At 45.0% G+C, this 25,170-nt stretch overlaps 1 protein-coding gene and 1 long non-coding RNA gene across 3 annotated transcripts in view; one reads left to right on the forward strand and one right to left on the reverse strand.

Moving 5' to 3' along the window:
- Positions 1 to 25,170, reverse strand: part of SMTN (smoothelin) — a 141,038-nt gene that overhangs the window by 49,730 nt on the left and 66,138 nt on the right. For both annotated transcript variants that reach the window (XM_040416718.1, XM_040416719.1), the window contains exons 9-10: positions 11,940 to 12,692; positions 10,723 to 10,892 (exon numbers count right to left, since the gene is read on the reverse strand). In XM_040416718.1, the coding sequence (XP_040272652.1) occupies positions 10,723 to 10,892; positions 11,940 to 12,692 (923 nt within the window). The remainder of the gene's footprint in view (positions 1 to 10,722; positions 10,893 to 11,939; positions 12,693 to 25,170) is intronic.
- The window catches only part of LOC120988936, a 34,346-nt gene continuing 21,439 nt past the window's right edge, over positions 12,264 to 25,170 (forward strand). The window contains exons 1-2 of the long non-coding RNA XR_005776203.1: positions 12,264 to 12,347; positions 16,397 to 16,482. This is a non-coding gene — a long non-coding RNA (uncharacterized LOC120988936). The remainder of the gene's footprint in view (positions 12,348 to 16,396; positions 16,483 to 25,170) is intronic.

Consider the following 25,170-nt stretch of genomic DNA (forward strand, 5'->3'; position numbering starts at 1 on the left):
TTATGCACCTTGGGTAGGCTATAAAAGGTGGCTAGTGTAGGATGTTTCTTATACAGGTATTCAAATTCATCACCAGAAATCAGGTCATTGGTTTTTGCCAGTCGTAACATGTCAATTAACTCACTCTGATATTTCTCAGTGGGATCACACTTCAGTTTTTCATAAGTGTTCCTGTCGTCAAGTAAGGCATGACACATGTTGGCATAGTCAATGGTGTTCATCAAGACGATGTTCCCCCCCTTGTCCGAGGGTTTGATGATAAGATTTTTCTTTTTCTCCAAATCCAGCAAGGCTTTATACTCGCTTTTGCTGCAATTGAAGCCACCATGACTAGATATCAGATTAGTAAGATCACGACACACCTGGTTCACAAAAACATCTATACAAGTTGGGTCCCCCAACGGAGGCATCTTTAGGCTTTTGTTTCTGAGTGAGGTAAACGGGCCTTTGCCCTCCTGGGGAATACTATCACTCAGGCTGTATAGAAGGCGAACATCTTGAAGGATGTCGGGTGAAATACCCATCTCCTTGCTCTCTCGCCTAGCCACAAGCGCAAAATGTTTGCGCCATTTAAGCTTTCTGGCAAAGAGATGGATATCTCTAACCCAGTTGAAGAGGCTGAAGCTAGAGGTGGGGACAAAGGACAGGCCCCTGCTAAGTAAACACATCTCTGGGTCCTGCAATTGTTGGTTAGAGAGGTTGATTATTTGGTTATGTTGCCCACTCCCTTGTTGGTCTGGGGTGGTGATCTTTGAGGCCCTCGGTTGCGTAGGGGGTAGGGTGTTTCTAAAAAATCGGACCCACCCTGATCCTGTCTTCCTCTCTGATTATTCCTTCCTCCTCTACCCCTGTTATTTTGAGTTTTCTTATAGCCCCTTCCCCTACCTCTGTGTGTCTGACCACTCTCCTTCTCGTTTTCTGAGACCTCTGTATCGCTAGATGAGGCGTCCACGTCTGGACGTCTGGTCTGCGATGTGTTGCGATCTAGTGTGGAATATACCTTATTATCCCGAAAGTCTTGTAGATCTCTATTAAATTGGCGATGTTTTCGCTCTTTGAGGTGAAACTGAAATTTGTCAATAGTGTTCTTCAGTTGTAGTTCCTTATTGGCAAAGTCAGCTTCCCCCCCAAATTTCTGTGTGAGTTCAATCTGTTCTTTCAAATTACTCTCTAATTTCACCAGATTAGTTCTTTCCTCCTCCAGCAAAAGATGCATAAATCTCAAGGAGCTTTTAGTCGCTTCCTCCTCCCATTTGCTCATAAGGGATGTAGATCTGCATCTATTAGCTGGGGTCAGGCTAATTCTTAAACCTCTGGGTACAATTTTATTTTTGAGATAGTTTTCTATTGATTGAATCTCCCACCATGAAGATATTTGTTCCTTGTATATTCTTGTGAGATCCTTAAAGGCAGCCTTAAATGATGGTGCGTATTTACTCTGAATCAAAGTCTTCTCAGAGAAAACCTCGTTTGCTTCAGAGAGCAATATATTTTTGTCAACGCCAGTGAAACTGAATTCTTAAATTTTGTTAAGTCTCTTAATGTAAATGACATAAACATGAAGTTTACCTCTGTCTTTGAAACGAACACTCTGCCTTTCTTGGACATCTCCATCTCAAGGGGAAGGGATGACTTGATTCAAACTGACATCTTTAGGAAACCCACCTCCACAAATTCACTCCTACATTGGAGCAGTCACCACCCTTTCCCTTTGAAAAGGGGAATACCAGTGGGACAGTACCTGCGCATTAGGAGGAACTGTTCCACCTGGGAAACATTCAAAACCCAGGCGGACGACCTTAGAAGTCGTTTCTGGGAAAGGGGATATCCAGATGCGGTTCTAAAAAGTGCCTTCAAAAGAGCGTGTGGTAGTAAAAGAGATGAACTTCTCTATCCTAAACCTAAAATACCGGATACTGGTTTAATACGCCTTATTGGTACTTTTGATGATTGCTCTGCAGAGGTTAAACAGATATTGAAGAACCACTGGGAGGTTCTCCTCATGGACCCAGACATCAAGGTGGTTATCCCGGAAACAGCACAGGTCACCTACCGTAGGGGCCTGAGCCTTAGGGATCGCCTTGTACACAGCCACTACAGCGACACACGTGATTTTAAAGAGACATGGCTCCAACGTCCAATCGGCTGTTTTCGCTGTAGTGGTTGTGTGGCATGTGGACACATTCAAAAGGGACGGTCATTCCAGGCCAATGTCACCGGCAAGTGTCACCAAATCAGACATTTCATTAATTGTCGCACCAGGGGAGTGATCTACAGGGCCAACTGCATATGCGGTCTTGAATACATTGGGAAAACCACCCGTGAGTTGCGACGCCGGATAGGTGAACATTTGGGGGACATTAGAAATGACAAAGACACACCCATTGCTAAACATATCAACATGATGCATGGGGGTGATGCCTCAGGACTGAGGTTTATGGGCATCGAACTGGTCGCAAGACCCAAAAGGGGTGGGGATTGGGACCGGAAAATATTGCAGAGGGAGACTTGGTGGATATTCCATCTTCAAACCGTAGCCCCTAATGGTCTAAACGAGCAATTGTCGTTTGGCTGCTATATTGTACCCTAAGAGCGAAACCATCCGGTTGTCCCCCCCCCCCCCCCCCCCCCCCCCCCCCCCCCCCCCCCCCCCCCCCCCCCCCCCCTAGCTTCCCCCAGTAATTGGTTGCATTACTGTGAGAACAAATTGGACAACAACAAAAATTTCTGTTGGAGTGACATCTCGAACTAGGTCACCAAAACCCTCCCCTTTTGGGGATCGGATCAGTAGAGGCATATTGAAACATGGTTGCGTTGTAGCAATCAAGTGCCAACGACAGTCACCTGAAGAACCAGCTTATAAACTTAAATATTCCATTAGGAGAACCGCAGACCTGACGGACCAATGGAAATCATGTTAGATTGTGGTGGGAGCAGAGGTTGAACTTACTTGCCCTTTGATTTCATCCCTGCATCTCACTATAACAACCACCTCAAGTAAGTGTAGTGGAGACTTTAAGCCGCCTGTAACCTAACTAGGGAAGGCGGCGTTCCGACAGGCTACCTGGCATATACTGACCTCGGCTCTATTATTAGAGCATAGCGTTGTCATGGTTGCCTGGTAACAGGAATCCGCCTCCACGCTAGACGTCATAGGAAAACAGAGTATCATGTGACCATAGGCGGAACAGCGGCAGGACCACGTGACGATGACGCGTCTCGACGATGAGGGGGCGTTGTTTGGAGGCGGGGCCTCTCGGCTTTTTAAATGACCCGCGAACCTGGCCTCACTGCCACTGCTACACGCGGGACGCCAGGGAATACCCTCCATCCATCCATATCTGGGAACGGTCATTACCAACGACTGGACAGATAAGCTGCTCATTACCTTATGCTTTTATACCAGACTGTTACTAGCATGAGATAAGTTATGTTGTACCGTCTCTTAAACGTCCGCTAGTGACATCACTGGTGGGGGATCGGTTACAATGTGTGTTAAACTGATACTATCAACTGACAGAATGCTTTTCTTATTGGAAGTGTATTGAATAGATACTTTCAGTTAATGAGAAGCATTTATGAATATATGATCACCGGTTTACTAGGTTTGGATTGAAGTCTTACCAAACAATATAACTAGGTTTGGTTAAGACTATTGACCTCTGGTTACTCCTGGTTTATCCTCCAGGTCTGGACACCTATACCTGGACATTGGTGTGCATTAAACATTGAGCACCTGAGATCTCTTTGTCCACACGGATAGAGGATTAAATACCAGGAATCACCACAGGCCTTACAAAATAGAGGGTGTCTCGGTCTCTAACTTTACAACGGTTGACCGATTGGAGGTCACACAATTGTTCATCTTCATACCTCATTTGCTGTACAGTTCTCCACCACTAGGGAGACTGTAAAAGCTTTGTGGGCTTGATTTATCAGTGTGCCCCCTGTGACCCTATTTTGTTGGATAACTGAGCCCAGCCTAAGGGCTCTCTAGATATAATTCTGTCCCCTGACGAATCAGGTAACACTGAGGAAACGCGTCGGGACTATACCACCATCATTAAGTGTTAATTATTTTGGATAACATATCTTATTTTGTGTATGAACGTGTCTGGTACTGTAGGCGATTTCACACCAGTTGTGGATTCGCTTGCTCTTGATTCATCACATTTATCTTTGCCATCTTTTTTGCCCCCTCCCCTGGTGCTAGGGTAACCACCTAAGGACCATTTCTGGCTATCGGGCAAAGCTGGGCAGTCCATCTTAAGGAAGGGTTGCAATAGGGATATTGTGTTAGATAGGAGGAGGATATAGAGAGACAGGGTGATCTAGGGAAAGTGACCCAGCACTGTGTCTCTCTGCCTTGGTACCTGGCTACCCTTCATCCTATCTCCCTACTTTATTACTATCCCTTATTGGTCCCTCCATATCTCCGCCCATTTTTTCAGGAGATAAGTGTTACTAGTGGCAACTATTCATCTTTGTCAAGCATAGTAGGGCCCATTATTTTATCTACGTACATCATTAAATGTTATGTTTTAAATATTATAAAGCTACCCGTTCACTGTGATTTCTTATATTGTCAATGGGAAGAAAAGAATTACCATAGAAAGATGGCGATCAGAACACTTATTATTCATGCTCCAAGCCTTTGACTTCAGAAAAATGCATGCTGTATCGGTGGACAATCTGAATATTGATGGACAGCTTCAGACTAGGACACTGCTTCTGTGCACTTAGTCTAATGTTGGGAAAAGCTCCCTATGGTAAAGTTGCCATAGCCCCGCCGCCCCCATTCTTTAGGCAGAGTCCAAAAAAGTGACCATCTGGCTGATATGCATTGGAATACGTTTTTTTTTAATGCTTTTCTATACAGAGGACCACTGCAGAAAACCATACCTATTTTTCTTGGTTGCGTCCCAGTTGTGACGCAGCCCTGCACGACTAAACAGGTTGGTTTTCACTGGTTAATTCAGTGCCCACTGTGGACCGTACAGCTGCGCTGTACTCCGCCGCAGCCACGTCGAAACAGTGCCGTGTGGTCAAACCCTTAAGAAAATTCCCTGTTGTCAATTCAGTTGAAAGCATGCTTATTTGTGAGTGATGAGAAGCCATATAGAGAGGTGCTAGGCTGGAGAGCAGCTTATCAATTATTTTTTAACTATAGTCTATACAGGATTAGAGAGTCAAAATGCATCTCTGATCCAGCATCAGCATCATTTTGCAATCAAAATGGAATTTTGGATTAAAGTTTGGAGAGAAGTTACTCAAGCTATCCATGAAAATAAGTGAATCTAGTGTACAGCTTATGAGCTGTCCTTGAAAGTATCCTACAGCCTGAGAGAAGACTTCTTAGAATTCCACTGTAGGCTGATCTTTCTAGAGAGGGGAAGGAAACTCAACACTGTACCACGTCTATATTCCTGCATGACAATTTCCTGCTAGTCTAAGGGCTCATGCACACTAACGTATTTTTATTCCGTTTCCGTGCCATTCTTTTTACAGGTCCATATGCAGAACCATTCATTTCAATGGGGCTTGGAGAAAAATAACAAAAAAAACAAACACTGAAACATGTGCATTCCACTTCGCAAAAAAAAAAAAAAAAAAATAGAACATGTCCTATTCTTGTCCATTTTGCAGACAAGGACAGGCATGGTTATAATTGATCCGCAAAAAAACCTGATGCAACATGGAAGTCATCTTTTTTTTTTGCGGATCCGTGTTTTGCAGACTGCAACATACGGTTGTGTACATGAGCACTAAATCTGCCAAGTTCAGTTTTTTGGTGAGTATTTTAATGTCAATGCTGAATGATTTCTATGTGAAAACTACAAGGTAATTTGCACAGCGTGGTTAAAAACCACAGAGTATAAAAAAAATAAAAAAAACATTTGAGACACAATGGCATCAGTGTGCTGGGGCAGCTGTCATATATAGAGATATAGTAGAGCTGAGTGTGCTGGTGCAGCTGTCATGTGTATTAGATGTAGCAGAGCTGGGTGTGCTGGGGCAGTTATCATATATAGAGATATAGCAGTGCTGGGTGTGTTGGGGCAGCTGTCATGTGTATAGACGTACACTTAGCCAGCTATAACAGTAGAAGTCTCAGATTTTTTCAGTCATTGGCAAGGCTGCAGTTATGGCTGTGTGGTTAAGTGCTTTGCCTCTGATACAGAAGGTCGTGGGTTCGAATCCCAGCAGAAACTTTTCTGAAATACAAGCACCGACTCCATATGTGGACATACAGGGCGGGACACAGGAAGAGGCTGCATCGCATCGCTGACATGGAGGTAAGTAGAAGTGTTTATTATTATTTTTTTAATACCCGACTGTTACTGCCATGGGGGGAGCGGGAGGCACTTGATACTGGCACATAGGGGGAAGGGGGGTTGGCACCTGATACTGGCACATTGGGGGGGGGGGGGGGGGGGAGGCACTATGATACTGGCACATGGGGGGTGGGAAGGAGAGAGGAACTTGATACTGGCACATGGGGAAGGGGGGGAGAGATGGCACTATGATACTGGGACATGTGGGGGGGAGGAGAGAGGCACTTGATACTGGCACATTATTGGGGGGCATTATGGGGGACACTAGGCCGGCAGCCTATCAGAGGCCGGACACTGAGGGGCATCTACTGGGGCACTATATAGGGGTATTTTATACTGGGACATTATGGGGGCACTATAGAGACATTAGCTCAACTGGGGGCATTACAAGGGGGTATTTTTGCACTGTCACATTATAAGGAGAATTATTTCTACTGGGGGGCATTATGGTGGGCTTTATTACTCCCCCATGGTATGACCCCCTAGTAGCAGCACCAGCCTCTCCCTGCTCTGCTATCCCTCTGCCCCTTCTCTAAATCCTTATTATAAAATCTTTCTCATTAGGATAAAACACAACATCAGCTCCGCCGAGCCCCCGGCCAAGTGTTGAAGTGGCGTCCGAGATCCCCAAGGGCCAAGCCAAGTAATTGTAAGTTTTCATGTGGAATATGTTTATGTTATACACATATAGCATACACTGTGCCCCACAATATACAGTACACCTCTACACTGTGCCCCACAATATACAGTATGCCGCTACACTGTGCCAAAGGAGTGGGGTTTACACAGGAGGAGGGAAGTGCGAAGTGCGCTTGGGGGGGCCCTTACAAATATTTGCTGTGTGGCCCAGTCACTTCTAGTTACGCCCCTGCACACCGCAGCGCTGTTCGCGCACTCATTGGCGCTGTGGGATTCGCGGGAGAAGGAAGGGAACTCTGAGGAGCGTGAGCACAGAGTTCGCTGAGGTAGTGGTTTTTGGTTAAGTGGTAGCCTAGGCAGCTTTACATCTCAGCCATGTCTGGTGTGAAAGAAAGACTGTGCTGGGCTGGCGGCGCTGCTGTTGCTGTGGGCTGTGGCAGGGCCGGGGTGAAAAGGGGAGAAAAATAAGTTATAAAAAAGTCTTTTAAATACCAGTGTGAATGAAGGACTGTTAAAAGGGGTTAATAACTACTGAAGGCCCTTCACAGTAGTTATTAACCCGTTTCAGCAGTCCCCCATTCACAGTATTTATTAACCCCTTTCACTAGTCCCCTCTTCAGTGAAGGGGGGACTGCTGAAGGGGTTAATAAATACTGTGAATGGGGGACTGCTGAAGTGGTTAATAAATACTGTGAATGGGGGACTGCTGAAAGGGGTTAATAAATACTGTGAATGGGGGACTGCTAATAGGGGTTAATAACTATTGAAGGCCCTTCACAGTAATTATTAACCCCTTTCAAATGTCCCCTGTTCACAGTATTTATTAACCCCTTCAGCAGTCCCCTCTTCACTGAAGAGGGGACTAGTGAAAATAGTTAATAACTACTGTGAATGGGGGACTCAGGACTGCTGAACTAGGTTAATAATACAGCGCTTTTCCATACCGCAGAGTACAGTAAAGCAAAAGCGCTATAGTGACGTATTTTTTTTCTTTTGCCGGGCACTTACTGGGAGAGGGGCGTGGTTTATCAGGTTGAGGATGTGGCCTAGAATGTCCTCCTTTTTGGGGTGAAGCAAGTGGCCACCCTAGTCGCGAATCGTAATACTTACCTGTATAGGATAGGACTCAGGAGGGGCCTGGTCCTGTACACGTGGGTGGGGCTTGCGGCAGAACATGGGTGGAGCCTGTAAGGGGGCCCTTGATTTATTTTGCCCGGGGGCCCTGAGGCTTCTCAGTCCGCCCCTGACAGTAACCATAGATGTGAAGTACAGAAACGTCAAGTACACTATACTATGTAATAGTCCAATACATTGTGTATAAGACTGTCCTATAACTGCCTCCTGTGCATCCGTCCCAGACACCACCCACTGCTCCCTGCCACAACGACCAGACATCCCTGTTGAGTTTTTATTGAGTTTTGCACAATCTACCGCTCCAATGCCTACGTGACAGATTTGGTGCTTCAAGAAAGGTAGAGATTCAGTCTTCTGAGAGATAAATTTAAAATGGTAAAAATTTGCTATTTCTGCATGAAAGACATTATAGAGGAGACTGGTAATGGTTTCCTTGCAGAAATAGCAACATCTTAATATTATTTAGGCCTAAGTATTATATATATGAATTACAGCAAATTTCGTACTCCTCCTCGGCTAAAAATACTCCTCAAAAATGGTATAAGGAGTATTTTTACTCTTCTGGAAAAAATGTAGAGCGAACTCTGATCATTATCATATATCGGTGGGGTCCCACTCCAGGAGCCCCAGCCGATCAGCTGTCTGTAGGGGAGCTCAGGTGAGTTCTGTGGTCTCCTCCCAGCTTCCCAAGCACAGCCCCATTCACTTCAATAAGACTGAGCAGCAAGTAGGCCACATGACCGATGTTCATTGACATCATTGGTCTAGGAAGGGGTCTAAGTGTTCACGGAGTGCCGCGGCTTCTTTGTACAGCTGATTGGTGGGGGTGCTGGGAGCCTGACCCCCCTGAGGATAGACAATCAATACTGAATTCCTGGAGAATATAACGGGCATGGTGCTGCTTGGGTTCCATCTACAAGATCACGTGTTTAAAATCACCCACACACAGGACATTTTGCCCCTGTCCTGATTAACATTCTTTATATGGGAATGTCTGTAGTTAACTGTATAACTGACAAGAACATCTGTAAGGCCAAATTCACATTTAGTTATATGGTCAGTTATTTCCATCAGTTATTGTGAAACCAGATGTAGGTCAAAAGCACAGAACAGAAGTTCTAGCTGCAATACATAGGCAACAGAATGTGTCTAAGGGTTCATTCACACAATCATGTTCTGCATCAGTGTCCAATCGACAATTTTTGTGGATAGCACACTGACCCATTGATTTCAATGGCTCCAAATCCATATGTCCATTCCACAAATTACAGATAATGTCCTATTCTTCGCAAGAAAAATGCGCATGGAAGGCATCTATGGTTTGCAGACTGCAATATGGACGCGGTCATGTGCTATAGGCCTAAGGCAGGCATCCTCAAACTGTGGCCCTCCAGCTGTTGTAAAACTACAACTCCCACAATGCCCTGCTGTAGGCTGATAGGGCATGCTGGGAGTTGTAGTTTTGCAACAGCTGGAGGGCCGCAGTTTGAGGATGCCTGGCCTAAGGGATATTTTAAAGGGGCTGATAATCTGGAACAAAAAATAAAAAAAAAAAGCTTGTTCCTGACCACTGCTCCACGAGCAAATTCGGGTGAGTCGGGGATCACATCTTTTATGCAATACCAAAACTCGTCATTTGACAATAGCAGGTCACCTCCATAGGCTCATCTTACCACAGTGTGGTACATTGTTGTAACCCTTCCCATAGGTTTCTAGCATCCTTATAGTTAAAAAAAACGTTACCTTTAGCATCAATCCTGGACTTATGTTTTTTGCCGGTTTTATCTTTGTAGCATATGCAAATGAGGGCCCGCAAGTGCCCAGGGGCGGCGTTACCCTCGTAGGTGCCCTTCTAGCTCAGCCTTTTCTTCGCTTCCCCCCGCCCCTTCCTTCCCTCCGCCCATCCTCTAACTTGTTGTTTCACCGAGATCCCGCGCCTGCGCACTCAGTCCGTCAGCCGGCGCATGCGCACTGCGATGCCCATTCCTTGTACGGCATCACAGTAATTAATGCACATGCGCCGGCTAACGGTTGCGAAGCCGGCGCATGAGCATTAATTACTGTGATGCTGTACAAGGAATGGGCATCGCAGTGCGCATGCGCCGGCCTGAGTGCGCAGGCGCGGGATCTCGGTGAAACAACAAGTTAGTAGATAGGCGGTCAGAGGGAAAGGATGGGCGGTCAGAGGGAAAGGATGGGCGGGCGGAGGGAAGGAATTGGCGGGGGGAAGCGAAGAAAAGGCTGAGCTAGAAGGGCACCTACGAGGGTAAAGCCGCCCGTGGGCACTTGCGAGCCCTCATTTGCATATGCTACAAAGATGTTTTTTGCCGGTTTTATAAGTCCAGGATTGATGCTAAAGGTAAAGTTTTTATTAACTGTAAGGATGCTAGAAACCTATGGGAAGGGTTACAAAGGTGAAATGTTGATGACAGACTCCCTTTAAAAGGACACCATTAGAATCAAGCTTTGCAGGCAGGGATCTTGCTTCTTGACCACTGCTACCAGTGAAGAGGACGCACAGGGCTTGAAGAGATGCAATTCATTTTGAAAGAAATACACAAAATCATGGCCAGCAAATTGTGACTTTTGATAATACGGTTCAGTAACCAGTTACCTCTGAGAGAGCGCTGTTTGCACTGAACCCACTGTCCACGCTGATGCTGCTTGTACTAATGCTTTTACCAGCGCTGGCACTGGAACCGACTAGCCTGCCCGCATTGACGCTGCTTGCAGAGACACTGTTGCCAATTCGGAAAGGTGAAGCTGTCAGTCCTAAGGTCAACTCTTTAAATAAATAAAGAAAGAAAGAAATTTACACATTGTCTGCATTCAGTTATGAAGAAATAAAGAAGTTGACATTCTCTGCATTCAGTTCTATATCATTCATCTGATAACACATCAGGATTATGGTCGGTAAGTGATGATGCAAGCAGAGGTCACCCCAGAACAGCTAGTATCCAAGGCAGTAAACACACCAGCATCCCCGGGCCAAGTGACCAGCTGTGTGCGAGACTGCTTAGAGGGGTCTCCTTGAGGGAACAAGTCACAAGGAGACGCCAACCACCAGAAAGAGACAAACACAAACCAATGGAAACCTAGAAGTAATAAAATCGGGAGAGGCTGGCATCACTCTGACCAGTAGCCGTAGACTGTTTCCCTAACAAATGACGCTAAAATAACATCATGTTCTTAAATAGCTGGCAGAGAGACTGTGCAGGTCGTATGGAAGGCTTCTGTTTATTTCCATGACCTCCAAGTGATGTAATGGAGCCACTTGATGGATAGTTTAATAGACGCAGTACAGAGGCAGAATGAAGTAAACATGCGGAATATAATGTACAGCCGGTCCTGCTCAGAGGACACAGACTAAAAAGGTAATGTAAAAAGAGAAAATCAACCTCTTGCTTACCCAGCGCAAGCATGTTCAGTATATGCAGATTCATAGACAACCCTGACAGCATGCTATAGAGCAGTGTCATGGACTGGATTCTCGGCAGCGTCCACACATGTAGGACACGTACGGCACAAGCGTATCCATTTCACAGGAGTGAACGCAAATGTATGAAGATATAAGATACTCTGCACTTCAGTCCAACTGAGGAGTATGGAAACATCATCCACCAGGGGCCAGCAGAGCTCCTATAGCTTCCACATCAGAAGAAGTCACAACCCTTTCCATGTACTTCATATTACATAAAATCTATCTATATACATGTTTATACACACACTATAGGAGTATAATCACACACAGAAACATTACCTAACCACTGGCAACATATACAAAACTATACTTTTTCAAAGTACTACAAGTAAAAAAAAAAATAATTCTACCTGCTCTCTGGTTTCCTGGTTGCCCCACAATCCTGCTGCTCGTGGACCCTTGATTTCTCCCATCTTTTATCTCAATGGTGAGCAGGGTCTTCATGTCTGTGTCTTGCTTCTCACCCTGAGTGTCTTTGGATGATGCGTTGAGAGATGGTGTAGAGGGCTGCACACGTTCTTGAGCCACTGATGTAGTAATGGTCCCATCTGTATTTTCAAGTTGCTTGCCCCCCTCTGTTGTGGCCTGGGTTCCTTGCAATTGGTTTGAGTTGCTCCTCCCACCCTCCTGTTTTGGGATGAATGAGCCCTGGCTTTGGGGAAGTCTTCTGCTCACTTTCCCAGAGGATGTGCTGAGTCCAGCAGAGCTGGGAGCCAAGGATCCTTTTGTGGCTGAACTCTTGGAGCCCTTTATTTCAGGTACAGATGCAATTTTACTATCTTGTGTTCTGCTACTGCTGCTTGTACTATGATCCACTCGGTGGCTACCAACCCCGGCACTGGTGTGACTTAATCCAGATTTCGCTGCTAGTTTTTCTTCCTGTCCTGTCTTACGATTGTTTTCTTGACCATTTTTCTGACTAGCAGAAAACAATCCCTGTTGTTGCAGTACCCTTGCTCCTCTGGCTGGGGCTCTCTCGCCCCTCATGCTGGAGAATCGGAAACCTAATGAAGGAGGTGCACCAGGGGGTTCTTCTGTAAACTTTTTCATTCTGTCTCTCACAGAGTTAGCACGACGAAAGGGGGAAAGGGGCACTTGTCCATCTAGAATTAAAAGGTCATATTTTATTTGTTACAGGCTATAGATAAGGAAATGACCCAAAATGTAGGTTTAAGTTAAATGTCACGTTTATATGACGCACTAATACAAGCAATATAGAGATATTCCGCCGTTCTGCTAACCATGGATACTTTTCTTACTATAGGCTCAACAGTCTCAATAGGCCAGTTTGCCGAAGAATACCACCATCATCCATAAAAATTTGTAACAAAAACTAATTAAACCAATATTAATATAACAAAAAGGCTGAACGACACAAAAACCCAAAAATAAAAACGCAAACCCCCCTTTTTTAAGAGTCCTTACACACTTGCAGTTATTGTGACTTTTTACACACAGCATGACAAGTGGGTTTTTTTCATGACGTTTTTTCTCTATATAGAAAAAGGCGTAGTCAAAATGTCTTACAAAAACACCAAAAGCTAAAGCATGCTGCATAAAAAAAAAAAAAGGTCAAAAACGACAGGAGCCTGTTTTTCATATTTCCCACAGACCATCAGCTAAAATCTTGAGCTGCCGCTTTACAGCAAAAAAGGCAAAAGTGCAGAGAAAAACCGATGTAAAAGCACCCTAAAAGCTGTGATCAACAAGGTCATCCAAGGTATTCCACGAAAATGGGCCTTTTCGATTTCACACTGCATCAAGTCCTGTACTGTCTAGACTTCTAAAATACATGTTTCACCATTTCATTTTTAGATAAATGGAGAATGCAAGATACATGACATTCAGCACTTCTCATAGGTAGGAACATCTATCAGGCAGGAGAAGACATGGCTAATGGTTCTGCTCCCTGCATTAACACCCACTGTGAGGGGACGGGGCTGGGCACGTGTGGGACACTACTGCATTGTTAGGCTGGGGAGCTGCTCGCACTTCCTTCCTTGGCTGCTGCTGCCTGGAGGAATCCTTAGGTGTATTGTTCTCTAGTGGTCTCCGATGTGCGTGTCTAGTCTTAGTCTCTCCTCACACAAGGTCACAGAGTTCTTTTCCCGTCAGCTGCAAACCAAAGCTAAAACGTGCAGCAACTACATTAAAAGTTAAGGGTCATGGGTTGAAAACCGGGATTGAAACAGAGGTAGTTTAGGTTCAGAAAAAAAAGGTGTATAAGTGCGGGCTTGCCATTCACTTGAATGTGGCAAAGCGGAAATATCAGATGCAGCCCATAGACAACAGTGGCAATAGTTCTAGAAAAATGGCAAGTGTATTTTTTCTAATCTTTTATAATATGACTTGGAGCTTAATAGCCCACAGCTACACACTGGAGGGGTATGAAGGGAATTCAAAATCCCCTCGCTTCCTACAGCCTGTCATTAGCTCCAGATCGCGATACTGGAGGTTGGTATGCGCCAGCAAGAGATGTCATATCACTCAGGTAAGTCATTACTTGTTGCAGCCCCCCCTCACCTCCGATCCTGCATGAAGCTGGTCATACACATGAAAGCTGGGTGAAATGGGTAATTTTGACCATCTTGGCTGACCATCAATTGAAAGCTATGCACAAAGGATTGTTGAAATGGCAGACTACTAGCTGTCAAAAATGGGGTTTCAACGCAAAGTTTTCGGCTGATTACGGCCAATCATCTGCCACTCTGTTGGTTTAAATATATATTTTTTTAACCACATCACTGATTTGCCAGTTTGATCTGGCATGCTAATGGTCGGATTGATAATCCACACACACTAATCTTATGTGTAAGGCTGGGCTTAGTGTTGCGGTGCCTTCTAAGTCTTTTCATGCAGTGTTTCATGCACATTAGCCCACCAGCTAACCTCTGTGCAGGGAACTACCACACAGCCCCATTAATTCTGGGGACCAGCATTCCCACAGGATGGACCCCCACGATCATAATGTTTTGGTATGCCCTAGTGATATGCCACAAGATAAATATGAGATGTCCGCATTCTCCACACACAGCACCACATCTGTATATGGGATGTGTCTGGTATTGCAGCCTGGCTGAACTGCAATACCACACAGATCCCATGGCCAGGTGTGGCTCTCATTTTTTAAGAAAGTTGACATGTTTTAGTAATAGTGTACAACCCCCTAAGCTCCTCCTCACTACTTAGGGTCCTTTTACACACCTGACAGATGATCGGGAACTAAGCAGATGCTCCTGATCACTGTTAGATGATTAGCAGAGATGAGGGCTGCATTTACATTACATGCATTTACAGCGATCGCTTATCCCCTTAGAAAATCATTGTTCCGGCGCAACAGATCACGGTTTATATACCACTATATGCTGCGCAGGAACGATGATCTTCCATGTCGGCAGAACGACACAATCATCCGATGAATAAGTGTTTGCTCGTTCATTGGGTGATTCGCAACACCTTTTACAGATTATTGGGAACAAGCATTTATACAAATGAAAATCTGTTAATCAGTCCGTAAAAGGACCCGACGGCTCAATCCCCTCAGCATATGCAGTTGCTTCCTTGCTATAACAGTTTTCAATAGACAGATGCTGTGAGCCTGTGATAGACTTGTGTTATACACAGCAGCCAATCACAGGAGGAAGAGCAGCAGCCTGAACCAATGAAGAGACAGGGGGCGTGTTTCAGACTCACACTCCCTACAGACACTGCAGCTAAACTGTAGTCACAGATCTTTCGCTAATTGAGAGGAAATAAAAGTACCCAAGCAGCAAGATATAAACAGCAGGTAAGCATTCCCTGTAGGTACTGACTTCAATATCATTTTTGAGTTCATAACTGGACAGTTGCTTTACGTTTCACTTTCAAAGATTTGCAGCACACCATTTCAAACGCTTCCAGTTTCACTAACTCTTTCTGAAGCACGTTTTTAAAGGGAAACTGTCACCAGTTTTATGGTGTCCTCACTAAGGATTCATTCACATGACCATATTTCTGGGTCCACACCAGTTACGCAATTTTGCGCAACGGTGTGGACCCATTAATTTCAATGGGGCTGCAAAAGATGCGGACAGCACACTGTGTGTTGTCTCTATCGTAGATCCGTTCCACGGCCTAGCAAATAAGGTAGAGCATGTCCTATTCTTGTCCGCAATTGCGGTCATTTCTATCATAGGGCTGGCCGCATAGGTTCTGCAAAATGTGGAAAGCACAAAGCCGGTACCCGTGTTTTGCAGATCCACAATTTACAGACCACAAAACACCTACGGTCGTGTGAATGGACCCCAAGGGCAGCATAAACTAGTGACAGCCCTGATATTTATGAGCTCTGGGCTCCGTTCACCCACCTGCCGCCGACTACAGTAGAATAGAAACTGTTAATCTGCAGCAGTCGTGGGGAGAGACGGGAGCGCATGAATATGAGGACTTACCAGCTAGGGCGGCATAAAACTGGTGACTTCTTACCTTTCCTTTTGGTTTGGGATATCCAGAGATGTTTGGTGCAAAATGACCAAAAAAAAATAAAAAATAAATTACCCTGTCAAGCCGTTCACATGCCAGATGACCGCAATATTTCAAACAAAGAGAAAAAGTAAGGAAGGGCACGTGGGAAATGTCTTAGTTCTGAATGAATGGGAGAATGTTCATTCCTTGAGTTTCATCTGTATCGACATGTGACTGTAGTAAGTCCAAGGCACAAGTATGCTCAAGAGGTACAAGCAGTGGAATTAAAAGACTTCCTGGAGATCTATGAAAAGGAGGCCAAAGTACTTGACTTGAATCTAAATAATATTTTGATCTCCTGCAGAACAAGACATGGAAGTCCTTGTACACCGTCCAGTATCTCCGTACAGAACAGACACCCAATCTGAATACACAGATTCACGTCATCAGGTGGGAAACCCTCTTGGACTACAGCTTGTACATAGTCACTGGCTGCTCTTAACGTGCTGCTTTGGCTTCTCTTTTTTGAGCTCTGCTTCACTAAAATGCTTCAATCAGTTTCTCAGTCTGCGGTCATACATTAGCACCACCCTTCAGGAACATGCTCCATGAAAGCAATAGGCAAGATATAGGGGCTTCTCTATTCTGCATGCAGTAGCGCTGCAGCTATGACGTATAAAAATATACATTACATACCAATAAGTACTGTCAGGATCACACGCAAAGATAGTGCAGCCCTAAACTGTCCGGGCCCACTATTCCTACCTACTTGCACGATCACCCTAGGCAGTGACCCACAACTGGATGACAGTCCCTATACTGCAATATGTGAAGGGCGACAGAAAGACAAAACACAACGAGAGTAGTCATACAGAAAAAGGGTCAAAAGTCAGACGGTCAACACTGTACAAATACGCCAGATGCAACAAGTCACGGCAAAAGACCAAAAAAGAGTCAGAACCAGGACATCAAATACAATAGAAGAAAACGCCAGAAGCCAAAAATACACTCACAAAGTTAAATCCAGAAAGTCACAGAACAGCAGGAGGAGCCAGATCACAAGAAATTCACTTTATAAAATGCAGCTCATGCCGGCGTGCCTGCACCATGGGTAGAGCCGCTGCCCATGCGCCTTGACATTCGGGAGCCCCAGGGCACATCCTCATTGGCCAGGGGCTCCGATGTCAGTGAAGGCCGGGCCACATTCCTGGTTCCATGGAGGGAGCAGCAGCCAGGTGAACCCTGACTAGTACATTTTAATGCAGTACAGGCTTTTGGGAAACAGAGCCCAAAGAAACCCAAATGTGAAGAACAATGAAACATTAGTCAAAATGCACAATGATTAAAAGGGACTAACTAGTCTATTAAAATTGATGACCTATCCTTAGGCTGGGGCACTAATATCTGCTCTGTGGCAGACTGACTCCTACTTCCCCCACCAGTCAGAAGCAGCCACCGGCAATGTAAAGAGAACAAAGGACGGAGCAGGAAGCAGAAGCCTCTGTCCACGTATAGTGGCCATGCCGGCATACTGCAGCTCTTCTCCCATTCACCCGAATGCGGCAGTGACCCATCACAGTCACTACACAGTGGACGCAGCCTCCTGTTCCGCTTCCTGCTCCATTCCCTACTTTGTTTCGGTTGCCAGAGGTGGCCAAAAATAGTTGATCAGCTGAGGTGCTGGTGTCAGATCCCTTTTCAGTCTGATATGGATGAGCTATCCTGAGCATAGGCCATCTATATCTAAAGACCATAAAAGCCCTTTATTTAGAAGTGAACAGACATTCACACCCCTGCGTACCACTGCAGGTAAGGGCTCCTGTACACATTAGCACAAACCCCTGACAGAGGTACACCCTATGGGTCTGCATTACAGGCCTATAGGCGCTATGTGCCTCTGTATGGTACATCCGTCTCCCTGATGCAGTATGGATTACTAACATCCAACTCTTGAAAACATGCCTTTTGCAAACACTTTGACATACCCTAGAAAAGACAACATACAGGCAAAGAACCTATGCCCTCAACCCTGCTGCTGCCATACATGACCGTTCTGTGGTCCCTGAGGTCCCATAAGCAAGCAGTGTACCACAGCATGGTGCCTCAGGAACACCTCATCATGCCCTACAGCCATTTTGTTCTAGGGGGAGAACAGCTTTATAAAAACGGCATGTGAAGCAGTATGGCGCTATATTGCAGTGTACCTCCATATAATATCAACAGGCTGCTGGAGGTAAAGTAGTCTACAGCACAGACCGTGCATACATGTACTCCAAGTCTGGAGTTTTTGATTTGATTGGCCTAGAACATCATTTTTCTGAAAGAAAAATCACTAATTATTGTTGGCAAGAATATCACACTTTAAGGGTCCATTCACACGTCAGTTATAACACTCCGTTTCCGTTCCGAATTAAAATCGGAAAGTTTTTTCGGATCCATTAATTTCAATTGCCTCTGCAAAAATGCAGACACCAATCATAGTGCTGTCCGAATCACGGAATCCGTTCCGTTTTCCTATTTTCGAGTACGCGGATCCAGAAAAAAAATTAAGCTTGTCCTACTTTGTCCGTTTTTCGGGTCCGTTGTCCATTCAAGTCAATGGATCCGCATAAATGCGGATGACATGCACAAAACCATCCGAATGTCATCCTATTTTGCGGATCCGTTGACAGGAAAATGGAAGGAAAAAAAACAAAACGGAATAACGGAAACACGGAACGGATTCGGAAGCACTTTAGTAAAAAAAAACTGAAGGTTGTACTGAAAAACAGATCCGCAATAAAAGAGGAACGTTTATCTGGAAAGGTAAAAATACTGACGTGTGAATGGACCCTAAAGGGGTATTCCTATTTATGGCACATCCAGACAGGACGGGAGTCCGGGTACTATACAAATGAAAAAAAGAATCCAGCAACACTTAAGATCCAGTATTTAATGAAAATTCATTAAAAGGCGTACGAGTACACACCGGAGGAATGGTCAACATGTTTCCGATAGAAAAGCCTTAATCATGATGTCACTTCAGGTTATGATTTTCTATTCAAAATGCGTTGACCATTCATATTGAGGGGGGGAGATGACTGGACTTCTCTGCTTTGGACTAGGAGGTGAAGGTACCCCTGTTCTGCAGATAGAAAACTAGACTAACTGCACTAATAGAATCACCTCCTATTTTATTTTTACTGTTGACTATGCATATCAGCCCCTAATAAAAAGGTCCCAGCTTCCCATTAGGGCCCCACTACTACTACTGAAAACGGGGATACATAGAGATATGAGATACTTCTGAGCCAAACCAGAAAATATGTAGCGTTTCTTCAGGCTGAAGGCTAAACCACAATGCCATAGAAACAACCACCACTTCTTCACAGCAAGACAATAAACTGTAATCCTGGCAGCACGAGGACACATCCCAATAACAGTTCCAGAAATCTTTCCTTTTCACTTTGCCCCTGGCTCTTTTATAAACCGTCTTCTGCTTCTCAGTCCATGAAAGGAATAGCACTGGATGTTTCGCAGGTCCCATGCATGCTCCCTACTTTTACATATTTTATCCCAATAAGGCAGGGAGATCAGGCGTTGTTTGGTTTCCTTCCCTCCCCTCCTCGCCAATCCTCCTCTGTTACTGCGGCAAAGGTGGAAAGTTCACTATCTGTTAACACCGCGTCTTATTGCGTAGACTGCTTCACGTGAACTCATTTTCTGCTCTAGCCTTAAGAAACTTCACAGCTCGCTCCAATATCTTACAACCTGCAAGACGATTCCTGGAATAAAACCCTGATCAAGCAGGGACTCCTACGCCCCTCACAGATGAGCTCTACTACTTTACAGACACCATCTTATGGATGTGCTATTACATTCTACCCAACTGTAACTGGCTGTATTTCACTTTATACTGTGCAGATAATAGGGATATATCTGCAGCTGTATACAGACTGCTGGCACACATCAGTCCTGGTCTTTACATTAGGATATCCCCATCCCACACACACACACACACACATTAGGTAAATCGACCAACCATAAAAATGGGTCCCATCACCCACAGATGTCGTTTCTGGAAATTAAAAAAAGCAAACCACACACACGCACTTTTCTTGGACAACCTCATTAAAGGGGAATTTATAATATAGGATAAATAATCTGGGAATTTAATATTTATAGTGGCAGATTTCCCACTATGATGGTGTATACAGAGCTTGCAGCAGCAATACTAGACTAAGTGATCAAATGATCAGATGTACATCAGTAAAAATACTCAGTGGCTGGGATTAAAAAGACCCTGGATAAGTGTGAAAGATGCAGGTCCCACCTCCAGAAAGGGGCCCACAAAGTGAAGGTGCGACGTTATGGGAGTTCCGAACATAGCAAAGCTTGGTTCTTTCTGCCAGTCCCATAGTGGTGAATGGAGCCGTGGACTGTGCACCCTCCATTTACTGCTGTGGAACTTCCAAAAACACCTGAGCACATGTGCTTGTCTAAATTTCGGAACTCTGATATTGATATGCGCGGTGTACTTGCCTTCACTTTAAGGACCTCGTTGCAGAGAAAAGAGTGGGTCCCACCTCCAAGACCCCCACCTATCTGATATTGATAATAGATAGTGGACAATCACTTTAATGGCACAGGCAGCAGGAACTGAACACAATCTACATATGCGGTGCTGAAACACACAAGACTCCTTTCAATCTGGCTTACATAATACACTTCCCTACTTAAAGGTGTTGTCCCATCTTGGACATTGGAGCATATCGCTAGGATATTCCCCCAATGTCTGATAGGTGCAGGTCCCAGAAGTCTATCCTTAGAACAAAATCTGAAGAATGACAGAGGGCGCACCGTCCGGCCACCCTCCATCCATTTCTATGGGACTTCTGAAAACTGTGCTTGGCTATTTCCATAAGCCCCATAGAAGTGAATGGAGCAGTGGTCACGCTTGCGCGGTGCACTTCACATTCATTTCAATGGGACTTACGAAAATAGCCGAGTGCGCCACTCTGTTATTTTCAGCAGTCGCATAGAAATTAATGGAGGACGGACGCATATGCGCCCTCCGTCACTTTGCAGACTCCTAGGTGTGGGTTCCAGAGGTGGAATGCGCACCTATGAGTCATTGGGGGCATATACTAGCGATGTAGGGACGCCGTACCGCGCGTCGGGGTAACGCCATCCCAGTAACGCAGGTCCTGTCATCAGTGGGTGAGTCTCTCGCATTCATATAGTGTGCAGCTTTGTAGCCTATATTTAGGACATCAGGTCACGCCACATCACTTTGGGATTTAGACTGCATACATATTAGCCACAGGTGTTTTACACTATTAAGTGTTTTACATAAGGACTCTTGCATCGTGGGTAGTATCGCCAACTGTTATCCTTTTTATGTCATCCATCATTGAGGGCTCCCCTTTATTATATAACCGATTAATTTTTGATTGTACATGTATTTTCTTGGATTTAGTGACCTGTAGGTTGCTGGGATGGTGTTTCTCTGTTCCCTACCCTCCTTTTTAATGGTATCATATATATTAATTATTATGTAACAAAGTACTTTTTTCATAATTGGAAGTTTGAGCTTTAGTTTTTCTAGTTTTTCGCCTCATTTAGTGAGCTCTTTCTGGTTACATGTATGCTGGGGAGATCCTATGTATAGCTATAATATTTCAGTGGTTACTTTTTTGGCAGGGACACCCATGGTTGAATCTGTTTTTTAATGGTCTACTGACAGCCTAGAACAGTGGTCCTCAACTCCAGTCCTCAGGGCCCCTCTGCCGATCATGTTTCCACGATTTCCTCAGTATTGGGCAGCCGATATAATTAGTGTCCGTCCATCCATCAGGATTTACCACACGTGTTCATTCTGTGGGATACTCCTAAATCTTGACCGGCAAGTGGGCCCTGAGGACTGGAGTTGGAGTGCCCTTGCCTAACTGCTTAGATGACGCAGTTGCTATTAGTGGGATTGGAGCTAGTTATACATTGTAGTTGGCACCCAATGCTGAGTTCAAACCATCACTGTGCTGTAAATATGGAAGTGTGCATTAAAGCCTGCCAATAACAAAAATTGACATCACAGAGTTGGAAGGAGTTAAAAAGGTATTAAAAAATTTTTTTTTACCAGACAAAACCATTTGAGATTGGAAATCCATAGCTGTGGCAAAGGCCAAAAACGTTAACATTGCTGTACATAAATCTGCGCAGAGCATAAACGAGCACATGGACGAGCTTTCTAAAAGGAATGTGTCTGGTGACTCTCCCAATTAAAGAGGTTCTCAGGATAGGCCACCATGGTCAGACTGGTGTGGGTCGACACTCAGCATCCCTGCGATTCAGCGGTTTGAGGGGGCTGTGGTAGCAGTGCAGCATATTGCACCATCTTAAAGGGGTTATCCGAGTTATGGGGGATTTTTTTTTTTTTAAAACCTCAAAACTCATCAGTACATACATATACATTGGTTAAGCTTGATTTCTTAATTGAAAAACCCATACTTACACCTTCTCATGGCTCTGTTATTGCGGTGTTTACATGCTGAGGGGGCGTATAACAACAATGCCTGAGCTCTCCCTCATGAATATTTGTGTGTCCTGAGGGTGGTATCAGGAGTGTAATGTGTACTTGTTGAGGGGGCCAGGGCTCTAATAACGATCCCCAGATGCGGGAGGGGAACGGGGAAACTGGCCCATGGAAGGTAGGGAAGGAGCCAGACACATACCCTGCTGCCGAATCAATCTATCACCACGGCTCTGGTAAGGATCGCACTGGCGCGATCGCTTACAATCGCCGAGGCTGTGTGAGGAGAGCAAGAGGGGGCGGGCACCAAAGGCTCTGACAACTCGTTTACAGAGTCGGGCTACTCCCACAAGTAGGGAGAAGCTTGTAAACGAGAAGTCAGCGGTCACATGACCCAAATCAGCATAATTTATGGCTATTCTGTTGGGCCAAGAGATGCTAGTGGAGCCATAGGAGACCCCTTGCCACAAGTGCTGTCCAATGTTTTCATGTCAGGAACCCTAGGCTCATCTGTACTATCAGCACCACTAGAACGTATAGGAGCCATATGTAAACATTGTGGCTCTTATGCTCTGCAAAAGTGCCAATCAAGCTGTGAGGAGCTGAAGGCTTCTTACATTACAGTAATCTAATGTACTGAAACTTTATGAAAACGAGCCTCCCAAGATTCAGAACATCAGATTTGTACAATGAAAGAATCCCCTGGCTCGACTGAAGCAACATTTTTGATGCCATTACAGAGCATCTGTAATTAGATCTATTTCTTTACTTTTCAAGTTTTATTATGTCCAATTGCAGTGACCTGGTGGTTCACTGATAAAGGGTTAATGCTATGGTTTACACTTTAAAAGCTGTTAACTTTTTACTGAGATGATCTGTGGGTGATGTAACCCAAAAGGCTATGTATTGGTAGGAAAGAATTAACCGGCAGGCTCCAGTTTCAGTTACTGGGTAGAGGGCTGATCACATGTTCCCCTGGTAAGTGAATTGAGAGTATTCTGCTGAATGGGCAATACAGAACATATGTTTTTTGTTTTCTGCTGCAAAGTAGGCCAAGACAGAAGTTATCCAGGAAAACACCATTCCCAAGTGTGAAAACTGCCAGAAAAGCAACTTTGATAAAGACAAACCTATCAATTTACAGAATGCTTAGACAGAGACATTAAAGGGGTATTTCCATCACAGACAATGGGTGCATATCGCTAGGATATGCCCCCATTGTCGGATAGGTGCAGGTCCCACCTCTGGGACCCGCACCTACAACGAGAGCGGAGCAGGGAAATAAACAGAGGGCGCACTGCGCATGCGCAGCAGCCCTCCATTCATTTCAATGGGGCCGCAGAAGGCTCGCTGGCTCTGCCATTTCCGTCTGCCCTATAGAAATGAATGGGAGCAGGGGCCGCGCGCGCGGTGTGCTCCCAATAACTTGTATGGGAGCAGCGCTTGGTGGTGGACAGACCCCGGGAAACAACTCTCCCCGCTCCGTTCTCCTTGTAGGTGCGGGTCCAAGAGGTGGAAGCCACACCTATCATACAATGGGGACATATCCTAGCGATATGTCCCCATTGTAAGTGATAGGAATAACCCTTTAAAAGGTAAAGCACGACTATGGCTTTAGACTTTACTACACATGGTAAGTGTTTATTGTTTCTGGTGCCTGCCACAAATCGGAGACCGACTTGGTCCTCACAGTTAGGTCTTGGGAGACAAATACTGAGAGATTGCATGCCTCTGGTCATTTGGGAGGATTGCTAGTACCTATAGAAAGACTCAGGAAGGATTACCATGATTGCAGCCACTCTTATATACAGCCTTTGGGAAAATCCTACACCGATACCTCAGAATTGGGCCTACTGCTTGTATTTTTACTGAAACCACCATCATCTATTTAGTAAGTAGAGACTTTATTTGTTATAATGTAGATAACTTGGTCCTTGGTCTCCATACCTGACCTATTGTTCCCCAGTTCTCCTGCTTTGCACCCTGCTGAACACCAAGGGCACCCCAGCCAACACCAGGCAGGAGACCCCAAAGTCCATTGAGTGCCGCGAAGAGAAGATGGGTTGCTCCCTTACATGCAAGTGAGGCCTAGGGGAGAATTGGAGCAGGATTAGCCACTATGAGGAATATGACCACTGTCATTGTGGCAGCCACCAACACCAGACCTGCATGTTTATTCTCTGCGAGCAGGGACGGCAGGGTCAGCATCTGAGGCCTACTAATGTGTATAACACAAAATATAGGAGAAAAATGAAGGTAAAAACTGCAAGATACAATCTGCATGGTGGCCTTTTTTTTTTTTTGGGACATATGGATTTTACCTGATGTATGCCATATCTACACCATGTGATCCATGACTTCATTCCTAATGATCCGATTACAAAATTGCAATGTTTATGAGCATAGCTTTCCCATCTAGAGCATTTACAAAATCTGAGGTGACTTGGGATCCTGTGACCACCATTTGCGAATTTAAAGAAGCTATTTTACCATTGTATTTAACAGTAACATGGCCACACTTGTATGTGAAGGTCTACTGAAGTCTAGAAGAATTATGGGAGGAGCCCTGATGAATCAGCAAGTGAGGGCCACAAGTCTCCCATTATGCTCATCAGAATTTAAGGTAGCCA

This window comes from Bufo bufo, chromosome 2, assembly GCF_905171765.1.
Source record: "Bufo bufo chromosome 2, aBufBuf1.1, whole genome shotgun sequence".
NCBI lineage: Eukaryota > Metazoa > Chordata > Amphibia > Anura > Bufonidae > Bufo > Bufo bufo.